At 39.4% G+C, this 19,078-nt stretch overlaps 1 protein-coding gene across 1 annotated transcript in view; it reads right to left on the bottom strand.

Moving 5' to 3' along the window:
- The window catches only part of TRPM6 (transient receptor potential cation channel subfamily M member 6), a 143,265-nt gene that overhangs the window by 113,605 nt on the left and 10,582 nt on the right, over nt 1–19,078 (bottom strand). The window contains exons 2-3 of the mRNA XM_058565639.1: nt 6,183–6,262; nt 2,994–3,032 (exon numbers count right to left, since the gene is read on the bottom strand). Of these exons, the coding sequence (XP_058421622.1) occupies nt 2,994–3,032; nt 6,183–6,262 (119 nt within the window). The remainder of the gene's footprint in view (nt 1–2,993; nt 3,033–6,182; nt 6,263–19,078) is intronic.

Below are 19,078 nucleotides of genomic sequence, written 5' to 3'. Positions count from 1 at the left end.
CAAATGTATAGAATACACATAATCAGGATCTACTAGTGAGAAATGTGTCATCTGGTCATCTTTTGGAGCGAGGATCACTCTTCAAAATGAAAAAGCATCGGGGCGGCCCCGTGGCATAACGGTTAAGTGCGCGCGCTCCGATGCTGGCGGACCAGGGTTCAGATCCCGGGCGCACACCGATGCACCGCTTGTCAGGCCATGCTGTGGTGGTGTCCCACATAAAGTGGAGGAAGATCGGCATGGATGTTAGCTCAGGGCCAGTCTTCCTCAGCAAAAAGAGGAGGATTGGCATGGATGTTAGCTCAGGGCTGATCTTCCTCACAAAAAAAAAAAAAAAGAAAGAAAGAAAAAGCATCTGTTCATAAACTGGATGATTCATCTCACTGTGGCTTTTTCTAAACAGAAATAAATGGAGGCAACCACAACTCACACCTGGAGAAATAATTCACTACTCTTTCATAAGACTGTTCTTCAGTTTGAACCCACTTTGTCTAAGTATTTTTCTAGTCTAATCCATTTGATTTGAGTCTATACAGTTTTAGTCTAGTTTTTAACCAGCTCGTTAAATTGTGGCAAGGTGGCCCCATAGAAGAAATCAATCATCCCTCAAATTAAAAAAAAAAAGATTCCATGTTCATCCCTTTAGCTATAACTTTCAGAAGTCCCAAATTATATATCGCTAACAAGTACTCACCTTGAGAATCAACCTTATAAGGATGCCAATTGCCAATTCCCTCCCAAATTGTTTTTATAAATTCTATAAAATACCCATCAAAATCCTAAAAGAATTTTTCAGGGAACTTGACAAAGTGATTCAAAAATTCATATGGATGTATAAAAGTGTACAAAAGAGTAAAATGATTTTTAAAAAGAAGAATAAAGTATAGAAGACTTGCCCTATCACATACCAAGATATCTTATAAAGCTATACTAATGACACAGAGCGGCATTTACCAGGACCAGGAGAAGCAGATCAATGACGCCGAGAAGAAAGCTCAGAGACAGAGCCATAGACAAACGGGAATTTTGTACACAACAGAGATGACATCAGAAATGAATGAGGCTAGGACAGTCTGCTCAGTAACTGATAATGGAACATTTGGCTCCTCATACGGAAAAAAATCAAACTAGGACCTAGCTAGGTGCAAAAATTATAAGTTTTAACTGTTTTTAATTTCTGGATAGTGTGAAAATAGATGTTCACATTAGTTACCTCTGAAGATTGTGAGTTTGGAAGAGTATTGACAAGGAGAGGTTCTAGAGAATAAAGCAGGAAGCAGGAGGAGTAAATGAAGCCTTTTCACTTCTTTTTGGTATATTCTTATGTTTGTTTTGAATTTTAACAAAATTTTAAATAATTACTAAAAAGAAAAAAAAAAAAGAATTTGAGGAAAAGGTGAAAGAGGTTAGCCAAATGGAAATTTTGCCCCTCAGTGTTATGGACAGAATTCTGTCCCCCAAAATTCATATGTCGAAGGCCTAATCCCCAATGTGACTTTATTTGGAGGTAGACTCTATAAGGCAGTAATAAAGTTTAATAGGACTGGTGTCTTTATAAGAAGTCTTTCACGGAGGAAAGGCCACGTGAGGACATAGCGAGAAGTTGGCTGTCTGCAAAACAAGAAGAGAGGCTTCACCAGAAACCAACCCTGATGGCCCCTTGATCTTGGACTTCTAGCCTCCAGAACTATGAGAAAATAAATGTCTGTTGTTTAAGCCACTCAGTCTGCGGTATTCTGTTATGAGAGCCTGAGCTGACCAGTACACCCAGCACCTCTACCTTCCTCTCCTCCCATATCTGTTTATAGTATTTTCCTTTCCCCATGATTTGCTACGCTTTGGATTCTGAATTTTTTTTTACAAAAATAAATTTAACATTGGTTCAATCCATAATATAAACTTTAGGCTATGATCAGAACTAAGGAAATTTCATTTTCCTCCACTTACAAAAGAAAGGTAAAACCAGTTATTAACACACAGTTTAAAATGAAAATCATGATTAAAATTTGTATTGCACTGAAGAGTTATTTTTCCCCATAAGGTTGTGTGATATTGTGATTTATAATAAATATATATTTGGTCTTTGTCCCTGTTTCTGGCACAGAGCTCCTAAAACCCTTGGAATTTCCTAAGTGATAAGAGCCATAAAGGTGCTGGAAGTTGAATCAATCGCCAATGGCCAATGATTCAATCAGCCATGCCTATGTAATAAAGCCTCCATAAAAACCTACAAGGATGCCACTTTCCACATACGTTGCACTACGTATCTCTTCCATCCGGCTGTTCATCTGTATCCTTTATAATATCCTTTATAACACCCTGGTAAATGTAAGTAAATGTTTCTCCGAGTTCTGTGAGTCACTTTAGCAAATTAACTGAACCGTGGAGGGGGTTGTCAGAACCTCCGATCTATAGCCCATTGGTCAGAAGCACAGGTGACAACCTTGACTTTTGACTGACATCTGAAGAGGTGAGGCATGGGGGAGTAGTCTTGTAGGATTGAGCTCTCAACCTGTGGGATCTGACACTATCTCCAGGTAGACAGTGTCAGAATTGAGTTAATTACTTTGTAGTGTTGGGAAAAAAACACACATCGGAATCGGTGTCAGAATTGGCACTTGGTATGCACACACATCACTTGCAAGTCATAGATCAAATACAGTGCTGTATGTGCAAAAAGCATCTTTGTTAACCAAATAAAATGTTAAGATGGTAAAAGGAAAATTTAATGCGCTACAAGTATTTCAACTGGCAAAAACTCTTGCTAAAGGCCCTTAGCATTTACATGTCTCAATAACTCAAGTAATCTATTACATTCCAATAATCACTCTCCTTCAAAAAAATCTCAGATTTTTTTTTTAAAACTTCCTTTGAAAAGGTAAATAGGATGCACCAATAAAGCCCTTTCACAGAGTCCATTCAAGATGTAACAAAACTGTCCCAATGAGTTTTAAACAGAGTGCTTAAAAGTTCAAAGAAATCTTAAGTCTTACCTGATTAAATTCTGGCAGACCTGGCATCCTGCAGTACATCTAAATTAAAGAAATAAAACCTCTGTTACTTTACTGATATATTTGAAAACATATTTAATGCTTATACAGTAAATATCTGTTATCTTCCATGGTCTGGAAATCAGGGTTTGCTGAGTACTCATACATCATTTCCCAAATACTCCCCTACGTCATTTACCAAATATAATTACATTGTGATAATTAGCATCTAATTAACAGAACACTGAGTTTGGAGCCAAAATATCTGAATTTAAATCACAGTGATTTAACGATTCCTCTAAGCTCCAGTTTCACATCTGAAAATAATATCTGCCATAATGTTATTAAAAGGATTACCTGAGATAATATATGTAAGTGTCTTACAGTGCCTGGTGCATTGCAATATGTATAATAATGATAGCTATTATTATTATTACACTATGAAGATAACACAGAATTCTTGAGAATTAAGTAAGAAAATATACAATTTTTTTGGTGTGTGTGAGGAAGATCCGCCCTGAGCTAACATCTGCCAATCCTCCTTTTTTTGCTGAGGAAGACTGGCCCTGGGCTCACATCTGTGCCCACCTTCCTCTACTTTATATGGGATGCCGCCACAGCATGGCCTGACAAGCGGTGCATTGGTGCGCACCCGGGATCCGAACCCGTGCCGCCAGCAGCGGAGCATGTGCACTGTTACGTGCTATGCCATGGGCCCGGCCCCAAAAACGTACAATTTTAAAACCATAAAACACTATCAAGTCAAGGAAAAGTTGGTATGATTATAATTATTATCCTTATTAATCTTTCTTTTTTAGATTCAAAAGAACTTTCTGGTTTTGGGGGTTAGCGCTGTGGTCATCAATGATCATATTTTAGGTGTGAAGAAGTTTTAACTAGAAGAGAACTCTAGTTAAAATAATGGAAGAAAAGGTAGTGTTCACAGACTCAGAATCATTCTAAATTATTCAGAAATGAATATTCAGGCCTTTCACTTCTTCCTGTACCAGACTTTTGGGAATGTCTTTTCTCAGAAGCTTCATTTCAATACATTCAAAATAAGAAGAAAAAAGACATTGGAATCAAGTCTATCAGATCTGTTTCTTATTAGGAGCTACAAAAAGAATCAATAAAAAATAAACTTTTATCTAAATTTAAAATAGTGAACTACCACCCTTTTCCTATGCACCGTAAGAAAGAAAACCACATGAAAGCTACAATTTTGAGACCCTTAGAAGGATCTAAGAAAAAGGCTGGCATAGGAGGAATAGCCATAGTTATCCATTAACTATTTTTACAATCACACAGAAATAAAAGCTGCTCTTTTTTCCAAGACGTAGTACGTCTTGGAACATTCATGGAATTATGATCATTTATATTCTTCTTGAGTCCAAGGGCTAATGACTAATAGTTTATCACTTTTCATGAGGTTCAAGGTGATTGTGAAGATGATTTTCTGCTTACGGAGCAATAGAAGCTGCCTGAGCTCAGTGTGCCTCCTACTGCAGCCACCATCACATGACAAGATGTCACAAAAGATGAAGGGAAAAAATAAGACTACTTTGTTTTTTCATTCTGTAAGCATCTTATCAACAGGTAAAATGAGCATTTCTAATCATAGGGTTTACAAGCCACAGGTAATTCAATGAGGGTGGGACTAGTAAATATTTAACAAAGGCAAGGAACACCATTTTCATCACCCCCAAAGAGCTAGAATTTTAGTGACCTCACCATGCTACCCTTTATAGGCATATAGCTGTGATTTCTAAACTTCAAATGAGTATAAGGAATCTAAATATGCTCGAAGGAATCTAAAAATAGAGTAGTCCCCCTGATTAAAACACTGCTCTTCTATTTTCTTTTCCTTTTAATTCCTTTTCCCCAAGGGCAATGCCACTCAATCTTAATTTCATGGACCCAATTACCTTGGGGAATTTTCCGTAGCCCTTTCTTCCCTTATCTTTCATTGGCTGCTGTTTTGAACTTTGCTCTACAAGCAGAGCTTCCAAAGGGTTGTCAAGAACTCAGAATAGCCAAACTCAAATCTTTCCATTCTGCTGCCCATTATCTGCTCAAAGAAAAAGCTTATGGGAGGAAAATGGAACTAAAACTAACTGCTTGCATAATCTGAGCACAGTGTCTTGGAATATCCCAATTACTATTTTCCACAGACTCTTTAGTTGGGGATAAGGAATAGTCACAATATTTTGTGCTTTTTTTGTTGTTGTTGTTTTTGTGAGGAGCCCTGTGCTAACACCTGCCAATCCTCCTCTTTTTTTGCTGAGGAAGACTGGCCCTGGGCTAACATCCGTGCCCATCTTCCTCCACTTTATATGGGACGCTCCCACAACATGGCTTGCCAAGCGGTGCGTCGGTGCGCGCCAGGGATCTGAACCGGTGAACCCGGGGCCGCGGCAGCGGAGTGCGCGCACTTAATCACTTGCGCCAACGGGCCGGCCCCGATAGTCACAATATTTTGAATATTCAGTATTCAGAAGTTGTAAATTTTTTATCCAAACCTGGTGAAATGGATGTAGCACTAGATATTTCTATCCTCCCACTAAGAGGAACAGGAGCATCAAAGATAAAACAACAGAGTGAAATCTACCACAATATTAACAGTGACTCCACCAGGGTGATGCCTTTATGATGAAGTTTTTTTTCTTTATACTTCATTATTTTTTTTTTAATTTTTATTTATTTATTTTTTTCCCCCAAAGCCCCAGTAGACAGTTGTATGTCATAGTTGCACATCCTTCTAGTTGCTGTATGTGGGACGCGGCCTCAGCATGGCCGGAGAATAGGTGCCTTGGTGCGCGCCCGGGATCCAAACCCGGGCCGCCAGTAGCGGAGCGCATGCAGTTAACCACTAAGCCATGGGGCCAGCCCCCTTCATTAAGTTATTAAACAGACATTTCTCAGGAGCCTACTATACACAGGCAGTGTCATAGGCACTGGGTTGGAATGACATACAAAATTGACAAGGTCCCTATTCTTACCAGAAAATCTGGTAAGAATTTCTACAATAATCATGTACTATTTTTATAAAGATGAAGAAATAAACATCGATTAAAATAAATACTAAAGTTATAGATATTATCAAATCCTCTAAACAAGTCGTATCTCTAAGTTTCCACAAACAGTGCTCCACATAGTGTTGCTTTAAAAGAAAAATATAATTAAAAATTGTACCTGTGAGGGTCTTTTGAGCTGGGTATGATTTTGTTACATTCTCTCTTGTCGAACACCCCTTCAATCCAGGATTTCTGGGACTGAATAGAAACTGTCGTTATTTTTATATTCCAATTAAGTGAGAAAGTAGTGTAACCACAGTAGTTCACTTAGGCAATATATATTTAAATGTTGTGGACGCTAATTAAAATGCCAAGACCAACTCCAGACAGGCCAAGTACTTACTGGCTTCTACTACAGACAACATAGACACAAATAAGCCAAGTGTGAACACAAAAATATTCCCAAAGTTAATTCGTCTATAATCTCAAGTGAAAGATTCCTAAATGCACAAAACTCTAGCAAGGAAGTAAAGATATTACTGATGTGTTCTCTTAATTCTGCTAAAAGTCACTTTTAAATCTTGTACCATAGGGGCCGGCCCTGTGGCGTAGTGGTTAAGTGCGGCAGCCCAGGTTCGTATCCCGGGCGTGCACTGACGCACCGCTTGTCAGGCCATGCTGTGGCAGCGTCCCATATAAAGTGGAGGAAGATCGGCATGGATGTTAGCTCAGGGCCAGTCTTCCTCAGCAAAAAGAGTAGGATCGGCATGGATATTAGCTCAGGGCTGATCTTCCTTAACAAAAAAAAAAAGAAAGAAAGAAATCTTGCACCATAATCCTATAGAGTGAATATCAAGCTCTCAAACTTCAAAATTCTCACTCATAAAGCACCACTTTGGCTAAGATTTCACAGACAGCTGGAAAGAGTGTCAGAGGAGTGATGTGACCTCGGCAAGATTCTGTGCAAGGATTTCAATCTAAAATGGTACCAGAGGATGTGAAATGGAGAAACTCACGCATGCACTCTCAGAAGAACAAACTTAAGAACTGAGCGACTGATTTCCCGTAAATGATGATTTACACAAGACCAAGACTTAACTCCTGACGGATGAACATCCACCAAGAATCACTCCCCATCCTCAAGTCAGTGAACTTATTGCTTGGACTCTGGATGGACGTCCCCCTCTTTGCACTCCCTGCCCATAAATACAGCCTGCCCCAAACTCTCATCTGACTCGCCTGTAGCTTGGTATAGCATGCGTTTCACAAACTGCAATTCCTCTGCTATTCTCGAATAAACTCAATTTCTGGTAATTTGAACTTGCCTCAGTTTACCTCTTTATTTAGGTTGACAACTCGATACACATTCTGTAAGCATAGTTTACCAGTGACCGTGTTGCTTCATGTTGCACAGCCTATAACTGTCCCTAAATCCAAGTGGGACACTGGTACTCACTCGTCTTCCTAATAAAATCTCTCCCATTCTACAAAACTCAAGTCATAGCCAAGCTCTTCCATAAGCTGTATTATAAGTCTAGAAGCAGAGGACACTGGATCCACAATAGAACCCAACCAACTCACGAGCTTGGCCTTTTCCTAATATGAAAATATTTTAGCTCTATATGGTATAAAAATATAAGTGTGGCTATAACTTTATACACACATATGTATTAGAGGAGTGATGAAAAGACAGTGAATCAGAATCTACAGGGGACTTTATCAAACTCCGTGTTAGTGCAGTCCCCACCTCACTCTTACACCTACTCTCATCCTGCAGTTGAAGGAAATGCACTGCGCCAGAAAACACATTACAAATCCAGCTGTGGAATCTCACTGTCACATTGTCCTCAGGTCCCCAGATGATGATGGAGTTCAGGACATACCACCCTAAAATATGCTGCTTTGGTATACTGATTATTTTGAGCTGTAGGCACTTCAAAAACAGCAAATGCAGGGAGAGGCTTTTTCTGAATTCCCTCATCTGCCTAAAGACAGAGCTTCCAAAAGGAACTTGATTGTTAAAACTCCCCTCCCCAGGAATGTCGTCCCCAGGGAAGACTGACTATTATTACAACAGAGGAGGCTAGAAGTGGACACCACATCCACAGAAACTTTGTCACAAACTATCATATCTCCCATCTATTCTTCTAAGGGCTTGTTCATCTTTTCTAAAAATCATTTACTCTCTCCTAAATTGCGTACATTCCCCCAACGCTTTTCCTATTAAGACAGTGTATACGTTCCCAAATCTCACCCTTTTTTGAGTATTTACTTTTGTTTTCCTGTGATGCTCCCATGCACATAATATTAAAAATTAATAAGTCTGTATATCTTTTCTCCTGTTAGTCTGCCTGTTGTCTGTCAGTTTATTTCATAGACCCAGTTATTGAACCTAGGAGAGCAGAGGTGAAGTTTTTCCTTACCTACAAGTACAAATGAGGCCACTTATGGAATCTTTAATATCCTTCAATATTAAACTCATTGATCTTACCCAATATGCACCAACTCTAAACATAACTGTTCACTACTGAACAGAACTGTGCATACTCAGAGGCCAGATCTTGTTAAGCAAAAGTGGAGGGGGACAAAGATTGATTGATTCGTTCCTGGGCATTTTAAATGTATCTCTGATAGATAGAAAACTTCCCAGATCAAGTCCACAGTCATCTAAAACCATTCTACCCTCTTATCACTTTTGTGTAGTCAGCAACTTTTTTATGTATTAAAAGACATTCACTAAATTGGTAAAGCACTAAAAACATACAAATTTGGAACAATCCAGAGTCAGAATTTAGAATAAACTAAAAAAACTAAACTCAAAAACTACTATAATAAGAAATAACACAGTCTTTTAGAATCAGTAAGCCCTGTCCCCAGTAAGCACTGTCCCCTATTCAAAAACATTAACAATTTCATTTGTTCATTCTCCAAACATTTGTTAAGTACCTAATTTTTGCAAAGCACTGAGAAAGGTGCTACAAGGGAGTTAGTGTGTCCTCAAAGAGCTCTTCATTGTGAATTTCAAAATATCCGAATTCATTCAACCCATATTTTGGGATAGGCTATGCTGCAAGCTGGGAATTCTATGGCAAATAAGACAAGGTTCTTGCTCTGAAGGAACTTAGAATAAAAAGGAGGAAACATAATAAATGGATATCATTAAACGTCATGTGCACCAATTAACTATTATTAAAAACAGCCCCCAAGGGCTGGCCCCACAGCCTAGGGGTTAAGTTTGGCACAGTCCGCTTCAGCGGCCCAGGTTCGTTCCCTGGCGTGGACCTACACCGCTCCTCGGTGGCCGTGCTATGGCGGCAACCCACAGACAAAATAGAGGAAGACTGGCAACAGATGTTAGCTCAGTGCACATCTTCTTCAGAAATAAAAAACAGCCCCCAAAAGGGTCTCTAATTTAGGAGCCTATATACACAAATTCAGCAAGCTATGCTCAACCACTCCCTTCTTTTAAAAAGCTAGATAGCCAACTCTAGTAGGACTATCTGGACAAATTACTTAATTTCTTCACGCCTATTTGCTCATCTATTAAAAATGGAGATAATAATAATACCTCCTAGGGCTGTTGAAACAAATAGATAAATTAAAGACTTAGAATTCTCCCTGGGACTTATTAAGGCTCAATAAACCTTAGCTTACTATTGATAATGTCAAAGGTAGAATTAGCTTTTGGTTGGTGGCCTAGGAACTTAACTTTGATGTATTTGTTGCACAGAAAAATACTTCCTGACTTCCAAATCTCCCTCCTAGGGCCTGTCATACTTTTACAGGTTCACTTTCCCCGACTAGACTCTGCCTCCTATAGGCCGCATGCTAGTTATTTCTGTTGCCCCAGAGCCCAACCCAATGATTGTTGAATGAGCAACAAAACGAACACACTTAAAATAGAACTTCAGGAATCCATGTATACAACTTTCCCTCCAAATATGTAAACAGGAAACCTGTGCCATTAACAAGAACATGGAAACTTTCCTCCTGCAACTCCCATATCTTATCTCAAAACTGCGGGGTAAAGAAAAGCAGGCTTAATTTGCCAGTATTGCAAACAATTCTCAACTTAGAACTTTACTTTTTTTTCCTCCTACCTCAATATGGTAGCCTTTTCAATATACTCTCCAGTACACATGGAAGAGGTCCCCATGTTCAGTTTAACAGAGAACTATTTGGAACCAAATGTTTGTTGATTCTGATTCAATAGCCCACACCTACGCAGGATAAGGTGCTGGCTTCTGCCACTTAGACAAGCAAACTGTCATGGCAGTGGTAGTTGACAGTGGAGATTATGCCATTTCTGCATCTATCATGGCTGTCTTTATTGACTCGGTGTTTTTTATATACTAGGCAGTTTTGTTTGTTGTTATTTGGGGGAGGGAAAGGCAGAGGACAAAGAAGGGAACAGTGCTGGTCTCGGCTCAATGTTGGTCACAACACTTTGCCTCACCCTAAAACATAATCAGATTTCACATCCAATCTCAGGCCTGAGGTAAGGGTGGGGAATAGTAAAGAAATATCCAAAGACAAATCCTCTAACAGTAGCTATACATGAATTAATTCCTGCTTTTTAGGGTTTCCAGCAAACAGATTTTCTCTCAGAGGAATCTGTCAGAAGGCATAATCTTAGAGGCATTCCTTAATTTAAAAAAAAAAAGTCATTCTAAATGTGTGCATGAATTTGTTTTAGCATCCAAAGGGCTGTGTGATTGGGAGTGAAGGGCCGCACAGGTAATAGGTCATTTATTTCCTTTTTTAAAACTTTTTTGTACTTTAAAAAAATCTAATATCTAAGAAATACTTCTCCAGGTGAAACTGACTACATACTCCCATTTTTATGTCCCCCACTCTCTCTTATACATATCACAGCACTCACAAGGCTTAATTGCACTTAATTCAGTTGCCTTTCTCTTAACGTTATTGTAAGCTACTTCAAGACAGGGCGTTATCTTATTTATCTTGGAAACACGTAGGGAAGCACCGGAATGGATCAAATAGAGAAGTAATATTTTCAGACTCTAGACGGACATTTGAGATTTTCTCTACACACCCCTCCCTTGAAGCAAGGACCTCTTCACACTGAGTGCCAGGCAGGCGGACTTCCACGGTGTACCATCTGTCACCTTGGGGAACTGCATCAGTGCAAAACCAGCCCATCCACTTGAAAGAGTCAGCTCAGGGTCTTCTGCCGGGCCTGGTCCACATTCTGCCAGGAGACCTGATAGGACTCACTTAATTCAAGATTAACAGTCTCAGGCAAAGAGCATCCAAACCTAAAATAACCAAAACCCAAGGATCTGGTTCACCAACACTGCCATGAGTTGACCTGACTTGTTTTCCAGGAAATAATCTTTCCAGGAGGCAGCATTTAGAAATACCTCATAAAGAATACAAAATAACGTTACATAGTTTCTTCTTTTTGGGTAGTAAAAGGTGAGCTCTATATCGCTGGTAGTGATTTTTTTGGTAACATCTTTAAAAATGGAATGTCAACCAAATAACTCGCAATTCCCTAAAATGTCACTTCTCCTGTTAAGGTGAGAAATTTTACTAACATTTTCATATACTGCCTTGTGGAACAATGGCATTTAGACATTCAGAATGAATGTCCAGATCATATGAACTCATGAGTACATGAGCAAAACATTTATGAATTCTCCACAGAGAATTAGAAGAACTCAATAGTGACCCGGCAAATAGAGCATATCGTAAAGCTTCGAACTAAAATGGCGTCGTACCCCATCTCTGCCCTCCCTAAATTGGTGAAAGCTCTCGTTACGTCAGTCCAAAAACACAATTTCAAATAGCAGTGACAAGATATCCTCTCCTCTGCTGCCACACATGCGTCAGCCTCATCCAGTCTTCTGGGGAATAAAACATGCAAACTAAACATTTATAATTTCAGATCATGTTAAATCACTTGGATAAGAAAGGAAAAGGAAATGGGAGGTTCCTTTGTGAGTGTTCTTTACAACTATCCCTAGATAGTAAAGTACAGAGTTTAACCAAATACTGGGCCTATTTACTGTATAACCACTCTAATCTGTTAAGATTTTCAGATCAGATACACTCAATCTTCTCCAATTTCCAAGCAGCAAAATACCCACAAATTTGTTATCCACGTAAGCAGATGGTCTTTATTTATGCTCCAAATATCTTGTTAAATTATCCAAAACTTTACTAGGACTACATCCGAGTAGTCTAAAAACTAGTAAACTACATAGTCTAAAAAACCTTTTCTTGAGGTGAAGCTATACTCTTAAATAATTGACTTTCAGGAAACCCTCCATCATCTGGGACAATAAAGGCTTTATTAGGAATTACGGGTTAAAGGCAATTTTATTCATATCATCCATAGTAAAGTTTCTTTATACAGTGGAGACCGCTTGTTTTACTTTCTCCGTGTAGCACAGCAGAAAGAACATTGCAACAAGATTTTGCCTCTTGAAATTCGGTAGAGACACATACCACGTATTTAACTTGGACAAATTCAAAATCTTTGCTAAAACAATGAGATAGGGCTAGAAGAAGAAAGGTGAGAAGAAAGAAAAAAAAATTTTAAGTGTGGGTAATTTCAATGCCATTCCACGTTTAGGAGTATATTGTGCCCAAGAGCAGCAGTTCTCATACTTTTTATGCTTAGGACCTCTTCATATTCATAAAAATTACCAAGGACCTCCAAAAAAAACTTTTGTATGTCTACCAATATTTACGTAGTAGAACTTGGACTTTTGAAAGTATTTACTGATTAGTTTACTTTTAAATAACAATAATAAACCTATTATGTGTTAACATAAATATATTTTTTAAGAAAAAAATTTTTGAAAGATTTATGAGAAGAGCATTGTCTTTTTTTCGTAAACCTCTTTAATGTCTGGCTTAAGACAGCTAGATTCTCACATCTGCTTCTGCATTCAATCTGTTGCAATAAGTGGTTTTGCTTAAGTGTATAAAGAAAACTGGCCTCACATAGACATGTGTTTAGAAAAGGAAATAGTATTTTAATAGCCTTTTTAGATAGTGTGGATTCATCATGTAACGTCAGGAAAACTACTCATTAGAGAATGAGTGAAAAAGGCAAATAATGTCTTAGCACCATTAGGAAAATAATTTTGATTCTGAGGACCCTTTGAAAGGGTTTCAAAGACCCCTAGGAGTCCCTGGACCACATATGGAAAACCATTGCCCAAAAGTGACTGCATGTAGGCACTAGGGTGAATGTGAGCAAGAGACCGGATCTACCGTTTCCTAGTTGGTCTCAGGTCCCACATGCACGTCTTAGTCTGCTCATCTCATCTCGATGAGTGCCTTGTAGTACTTTTTGTGTGTGTGTGAGGAAGATCAGCCCTGAGCTAACATCCGTGCTAATCCTCCTCTTTTTGCTGAGGAAGACCGGCTCTGAGCTAACATTTATTGCCAATCCTCCTCCTTTTTTTTTTCCCCCAAAGCTTCTAGTTGCTGTATGGGGGACACGGCCTCAGCATGGCCGGAGAAGAGGTGCTTCGGTGCGCTCCCGGGATCCAAACCCAGGCCGCCAGTAGCGGAGCGCGCGCACTTAACCGCAAAGCCATGGGGCCGGCCCAAAAAGGACAATTTTGACTGCATTCATTTTTAACTTTACAGCTAACTTTAGTGTCAACCACATCCTCTCTCCCAAAGATGTCATTGAAGCATGATGAGCGGGGGATCAGCCCTTCAGAACTCATAGGTAGAATATAGTCCATCAATTTATCCACTGTTCTTTTAACATATTGATACTTCTAAGAACAATAGCTTTATTCATTCATTCATTGAAAAATAATTTGATTAGCATATCATATTATTCTAATAAAAATAAAAAAAATTGTGTCCCAAAGACCAACACCAAAGGAGAAGAATCTATGTTCATAAATAGATTCCAAGTATGGCACAAGAGCAGGCTCTGAGACTTCTTTGAAGAAGAAATCCCTTCTGCCTGCAGATATTTGGGAAGTCTCCATAGAAGACATGGAACTTAGGAAAGTCCTTCAAAGATGATAAAGGTTTTCAGAGATGGTGATGGAATTCCATGGTGGTTAGAAATGCAGAGATTTCAGCCTGGAGGAGAACTCAAGAGGACACTCATGTTAAGGTATGGCAAAAAGCCACGAGTACTGGGGCACAGAAAACAAAGAAGATAAAAGAGCCAAGAACCTTTAGAAACATCTCAGCATAGGATGCAGAAGAGTTCAGGGAATAAAAAACAAAGAGTTATTAATCAAGATGGTGACATGATACCTGAAATAGAGAAGAGAGAAGGTTTCTCTCTTTAATAAAAAAAAGTTTGCATTATTACGCTAGTAGAAAAACTGAGAAGACGTGTTTGATACTGCAAAGAAGGTAAGGAGGATGGTGATTTTGTCCATGATGAACGAACAGATTGGAGAGATTCAGGAAATAGGATGTAAAACAGAAGAGGTAGCTAGTGTAAGATACCCTTGGGAGAAACAATATTAAAAACAACAGCCACTAAATCAACAATATAAAGCAAAAGCCAACGTTAATGTAGCCCTTCATATATGCCAAAGGCTGTGCTAAATGCTCTATGTGCTTTAGCTAGAGTAATACTCTTCACAACTGTATGACGGATACGATCATTATTACCTCTTTACAGAGGAGGAGCAGGTTCTACCTAATACCAGCACCAGAGCTCTTTGACACTATGTTTAATAGGCAAAGTTGAAAGAAAGTTTATTTTGTGTTCAGAAAGCCTGGATCTTGTTTGTAGATAAAAGAGAAGTCAATAAAAACAGAGAGAGTAAAGACACTAGAGAGAATGAAAATGACTTTGGAGACTGGGGGGTGAGGGGCAGGGAAAGAAATGGTATGGACAGCCAATGAGGAAGGCTCAGCCTTGAAGAAGATGCTTCCTCTTCGGATAGAGGAGAGCAGTGGATATCAAACTTTTCCTTTTTGGTAATTTTGCCCAAGATCCTGTTACCTATATTCAAAAGGAAATAGACCATTTAGCTCTGAGGGCTGCACATCTCAGCATTCTCCTTTGCCCCTCTCACCCAGAGAGTGAAAGGAAGGTGGGAGATGCACACATGCAGTCACAGTGCCCCTTTTTATTACCAGCACTTTCCAGTACAACAACAGCACAGTACAGTGCATGTTCTATGGATCACGAAGCATATGAGATGCTCTCTCAACAGAGGATCTACCAAACTTAAGATAGGTGAGGGGGCCCGCCCCGTGGCTTAGCGGTTAGGTGCGCGCACTCCGCTACTGGCGGCCCGGGTTCGGATCCCAAGCGCGCACCGACGCACCACTTCTCCGGCCATGCTGAGGCCACGTCCCACATACAGCAACTAGAAGGATGTGCAACTATGACATACAACTATCTACTGGGGCTTTGAGGGGAAAAAAAAAGGAGGAGGATTGGCAATAGATGTTAGCTCAGAGCCGGTCTTCCTCAGCAAAAAGAGGAGGATTAGCATGGATGTTAGCTCAGGGCTGATCTTCCTCACAAAAAAAATAAAAAAAAAAGATAGATGAGGAACCAATAATATCCCACTGGACACCCTATGGAAAAAACTGCCACATAATATTGCAGGGACGTCCCTAATATGCTAATCAAAAAGTGTGTGCCTCAGAATCTGAGGGTCTGCAGACAACCACTCTAAGTGAATAGGAATTTGGGGTAAAGGATAAGAGTAAATGTAATTGAGGATCACAGGGCAATTGGATAAGCCAGGGCAAGGCATAACGAATGGAAAGGAGGAGGGAGGAAGAGCAAGGTCAATTCACTTTCTTCTTAGCCTGTCAGAAATCGCTATCAGCAATCTGGAGCAACCTTGTTCTCCCTGGGTGATGGACCCCAGAGGTTTTCAGAATAATTTCCAGTTGTCTAGCTGTCAATTTTCATGAGCATTCCTTTAGCTGCGCTTATAAACAGGCACTCCACTTCCATTTTTTAAAAATTTGATTATAATCACTTCAGGGAAACCTTTCACAACTGTATACCTAATCGCCACACAGCAAAAAGCAAACACACAAAACAGATTTGCTGTAATGTTATAACTGTTAAAATGCTGCACTCAGTTCTTATATTCTAAGGCTTCCCTCTATCACCCATGGAGCATGTAAGCGAAGCCCCAGCAACTTTGTTTTTTAATAGATAATTTTGCAAATGGTATAAAATCCACAAGGTAAAACATTTGATACAGGGAAAAAATTAAATCTCCCTCCCAACCCTGTATTCCAGTTATCTGGTTTCCTTCCCCCAAAGGAAACTCTATTATAGTTCATTGTGTATTTTCCCAAAGATATTCTAGGCATTTATAAGCACATACCAAAAAAAAATTTTTTTACATAAATAGAGGCCTATTATACACACTGTTCTGCACCTTGCTTTTTCTTCACTTATTAATGCTTGGATATCCTTATATATTTGTACATATAGAGTTGCTTCATTCTTTTGGAGGCTGACCAGTATTCCTTTGTATGAAAGTGACATAACTTATTTAGCCAAAATACATACAGCATAGTTTTCATGTGCATATATATCTGTAGGATAAAGTTAATTCAGATATTGCCACACTGCCCTCCAAAGAGATTGTACCAATTTATAGCAAAAGGTATGCTTCTTAACCAGCTTTCAAAGATTAGAGAATACACTGAGTATAAAGCATTTTAATTGCTTTAGGGAACCACAGTATTTTTTATTATTAATATTCAACTTCCTCCCAAAAGGATTTTCAACTCCCTCAATTTAAAAATAATTTAAAAACAAAATACACTAAAAGCTTTATTGCATGAAGAACAAAAATCTCCTTAAACATCCAAAATGGCTTTAATGTTCAGAAGTTAAAAAGTATCTCCAGCAGAACTTTGAAAATATGTGAATATTGAACAGCAACAAGACAACTGAAGACCAGAAGACTTCAACCAAAAGATTTCAGGGAAAAGAGTGCTAGTTTTCTGATTATAATCTACAAAAGTCACAACTTCTGGGGCCGGCCCGGTGGCGCAAGCTGTTAAGTGCGCGCGCTCCGCTGCGGTGGCCCGGGGTTCGCTGGTTCGGATCCCGGGCGCGCACCGACGCACTGCTTGGTAAGCCATGCTGTGGCGGCGTCCCATATAAAGTGGAGGAAGATGGGCACTGATGTTAGCCCAGGGCCGTCTTCCTCAGCAAAAAAAAGAGGAGGATTGGCGGATGTTAGCTCAGGGCTGATCTCCTCACAAAAAAAAAAAAAAAAAAAAAAGTCACAACTTCTTTGAGAATTAGTAGGTTACAGTAGAGAAAGAACAGAAGGAGTCAGAGGTCAGGGCTTTGTGTTTTCACTGCCCATTGACTATGGGCAATCCATTCATCGTATGCAACTCAGCTGACTAAGTATTATAAAACCTGCCCTATTCACCTTACCAGGTTTAAAAAGAAACAAAAGAGAGCCTTATGTCAAATTAACCTGTCCAAATCCATATCCTTCATTTCTCCCACCAAAACCTATCCCCACTCTTGTATGCCCTAAGGGCTCCCAGTACCCAGGTGTCCAAGTTAGAAACTTCTTAATTCTTCCCCATTCTTACTTCGCATTCAATCAACCACCAAGGCCTATGGATTCTATCTCTTAAATAACTCTTGCATCTGCCCACCTCTCTGCATCTATATTGCCACTCCCCTAAAGCCACCATGAATTCTTGCCTAGATTGCCTTCCATCTGGTCTTTCTGCCGCCAAATTTCCCATCTTCAATCCAGTCTCTGCAATAAAGCCTATAATCTTCTTAAAGTGAAAGTGAACAAGTGATTCTCAACCTAAAACCTTTCAGTGATTTCCCCCTTATCTTCAGGATAAAGTTTAAAAGTCCTTCACAAGGTTTATAGCCTACTGCCTACCTCATCTGAGGTGTTCCCTCTCTCGCCTATCTCTTGCCCCACCCTACGTCAATTTCTACATTCTAAATATGCTGAACGGCTTTGAATTCTCTGAATTCACCTTCTGGTGTTTCCTACACGCTGTTCTCTGCCTAGGATACTCTCCATTTCCCTCCTTTCTCCACCAATTTTGACATCATGTCTTCTAGAAAACCTTTCTGGAAACTCTCTTTCTGGATCTCTGAATCAGGATCTCCTTCTGTATGCATCTGAGCCTTCTGTGGTTCCCCCCACGCACTGTACTGTCATGAACTATTTAGACCCACAACACTCTAAGCCCCGGAAGATAGGGAACTATCTTGTTCATTGCAGTATCCCCACTGCCTAACTGATTTTTGGGCACATACGTGAGCATTTCACCAGAATTTTCTAAAGTATATCCTGCAGAACAATAAAGGTATTACATAGAAGGAAAAGAAAATGTTTTGTGGCCATTTAAACACATACAAGTATTGTGACTCTCCAAAAGGGATAAACTATCCATTGTTCCCCTAAATATATTTGACCAAGGATCATCTCTGAGGGTATCACACACTTGTTTCCACAAAATGCAATTTTGAGAGATTCTTTTCCGAGAGATTTCCACCAGTTATCAACTAAGAATGCTCCCTCTCCTAAATCTTATATCTTAAAGTAAGATTTTTATTTTCATCGTTAAGATTTTTGACTTAACTTTTTAAAAATATCTTTGAGGGGGCCAGCCTGGTGGCTTAGTGGTTAAGTTTGTGCACTCTGCTTCAGCAGCCCAGGGTTCACAGGTTTGGATCCCAGGTGCAGACCTATGCATCACTTATCAAGCCATGCTATGGTAGGCATACCACATATAAAGTAGAGGAAGATGGGCAGGGACGTTAGCCCAGGGCCAATCTTCCTCAGCAAAAAGAGGAGGATTGGCAACGGATGTTAGCTCTGGGCTAATCTTCCTCACAAAAAAGAAAAAAAAAAACTTTGAGATGTTTAACTTAATTTCAAAGATAGAAATCTTTAAGATTTTTATCTTAATTTAAGTTAAAAGATTTAGGGTAGGGTAAAATCAGTTTTGTTTTTTGTTTTTCAGAACAGAAAATTCACATCCAGAATAACTAATTTTCCTAAAGTTCTAGGAGGAAAAAGATGTTTTAATAAAATGAGGGTGGTCCAGGAAGTTGAGTATCAGAAGTCTGTCAGTGGG

Source organism: Diceros bicornis, chromosome 22 (assembly GCF_020826845.1).
Source record: "Diceros bicornis minor isolate mBicDic1 chromosome 22, mDicBic1.mat.cur, whole genome shotgun sequence".
NCBI classification, from domain to species: Eukaryota; Metazoa; Chordata; class Mammalia; order Perissodactyla; family Rhinocerotidae; genus Diceros; species Diceros bicornis.
The sequence above is the reverse complement of the archived record's forward strand: the minus strand, read 5'-3'. Positions and strand labels throughout refer to the sequence as shown.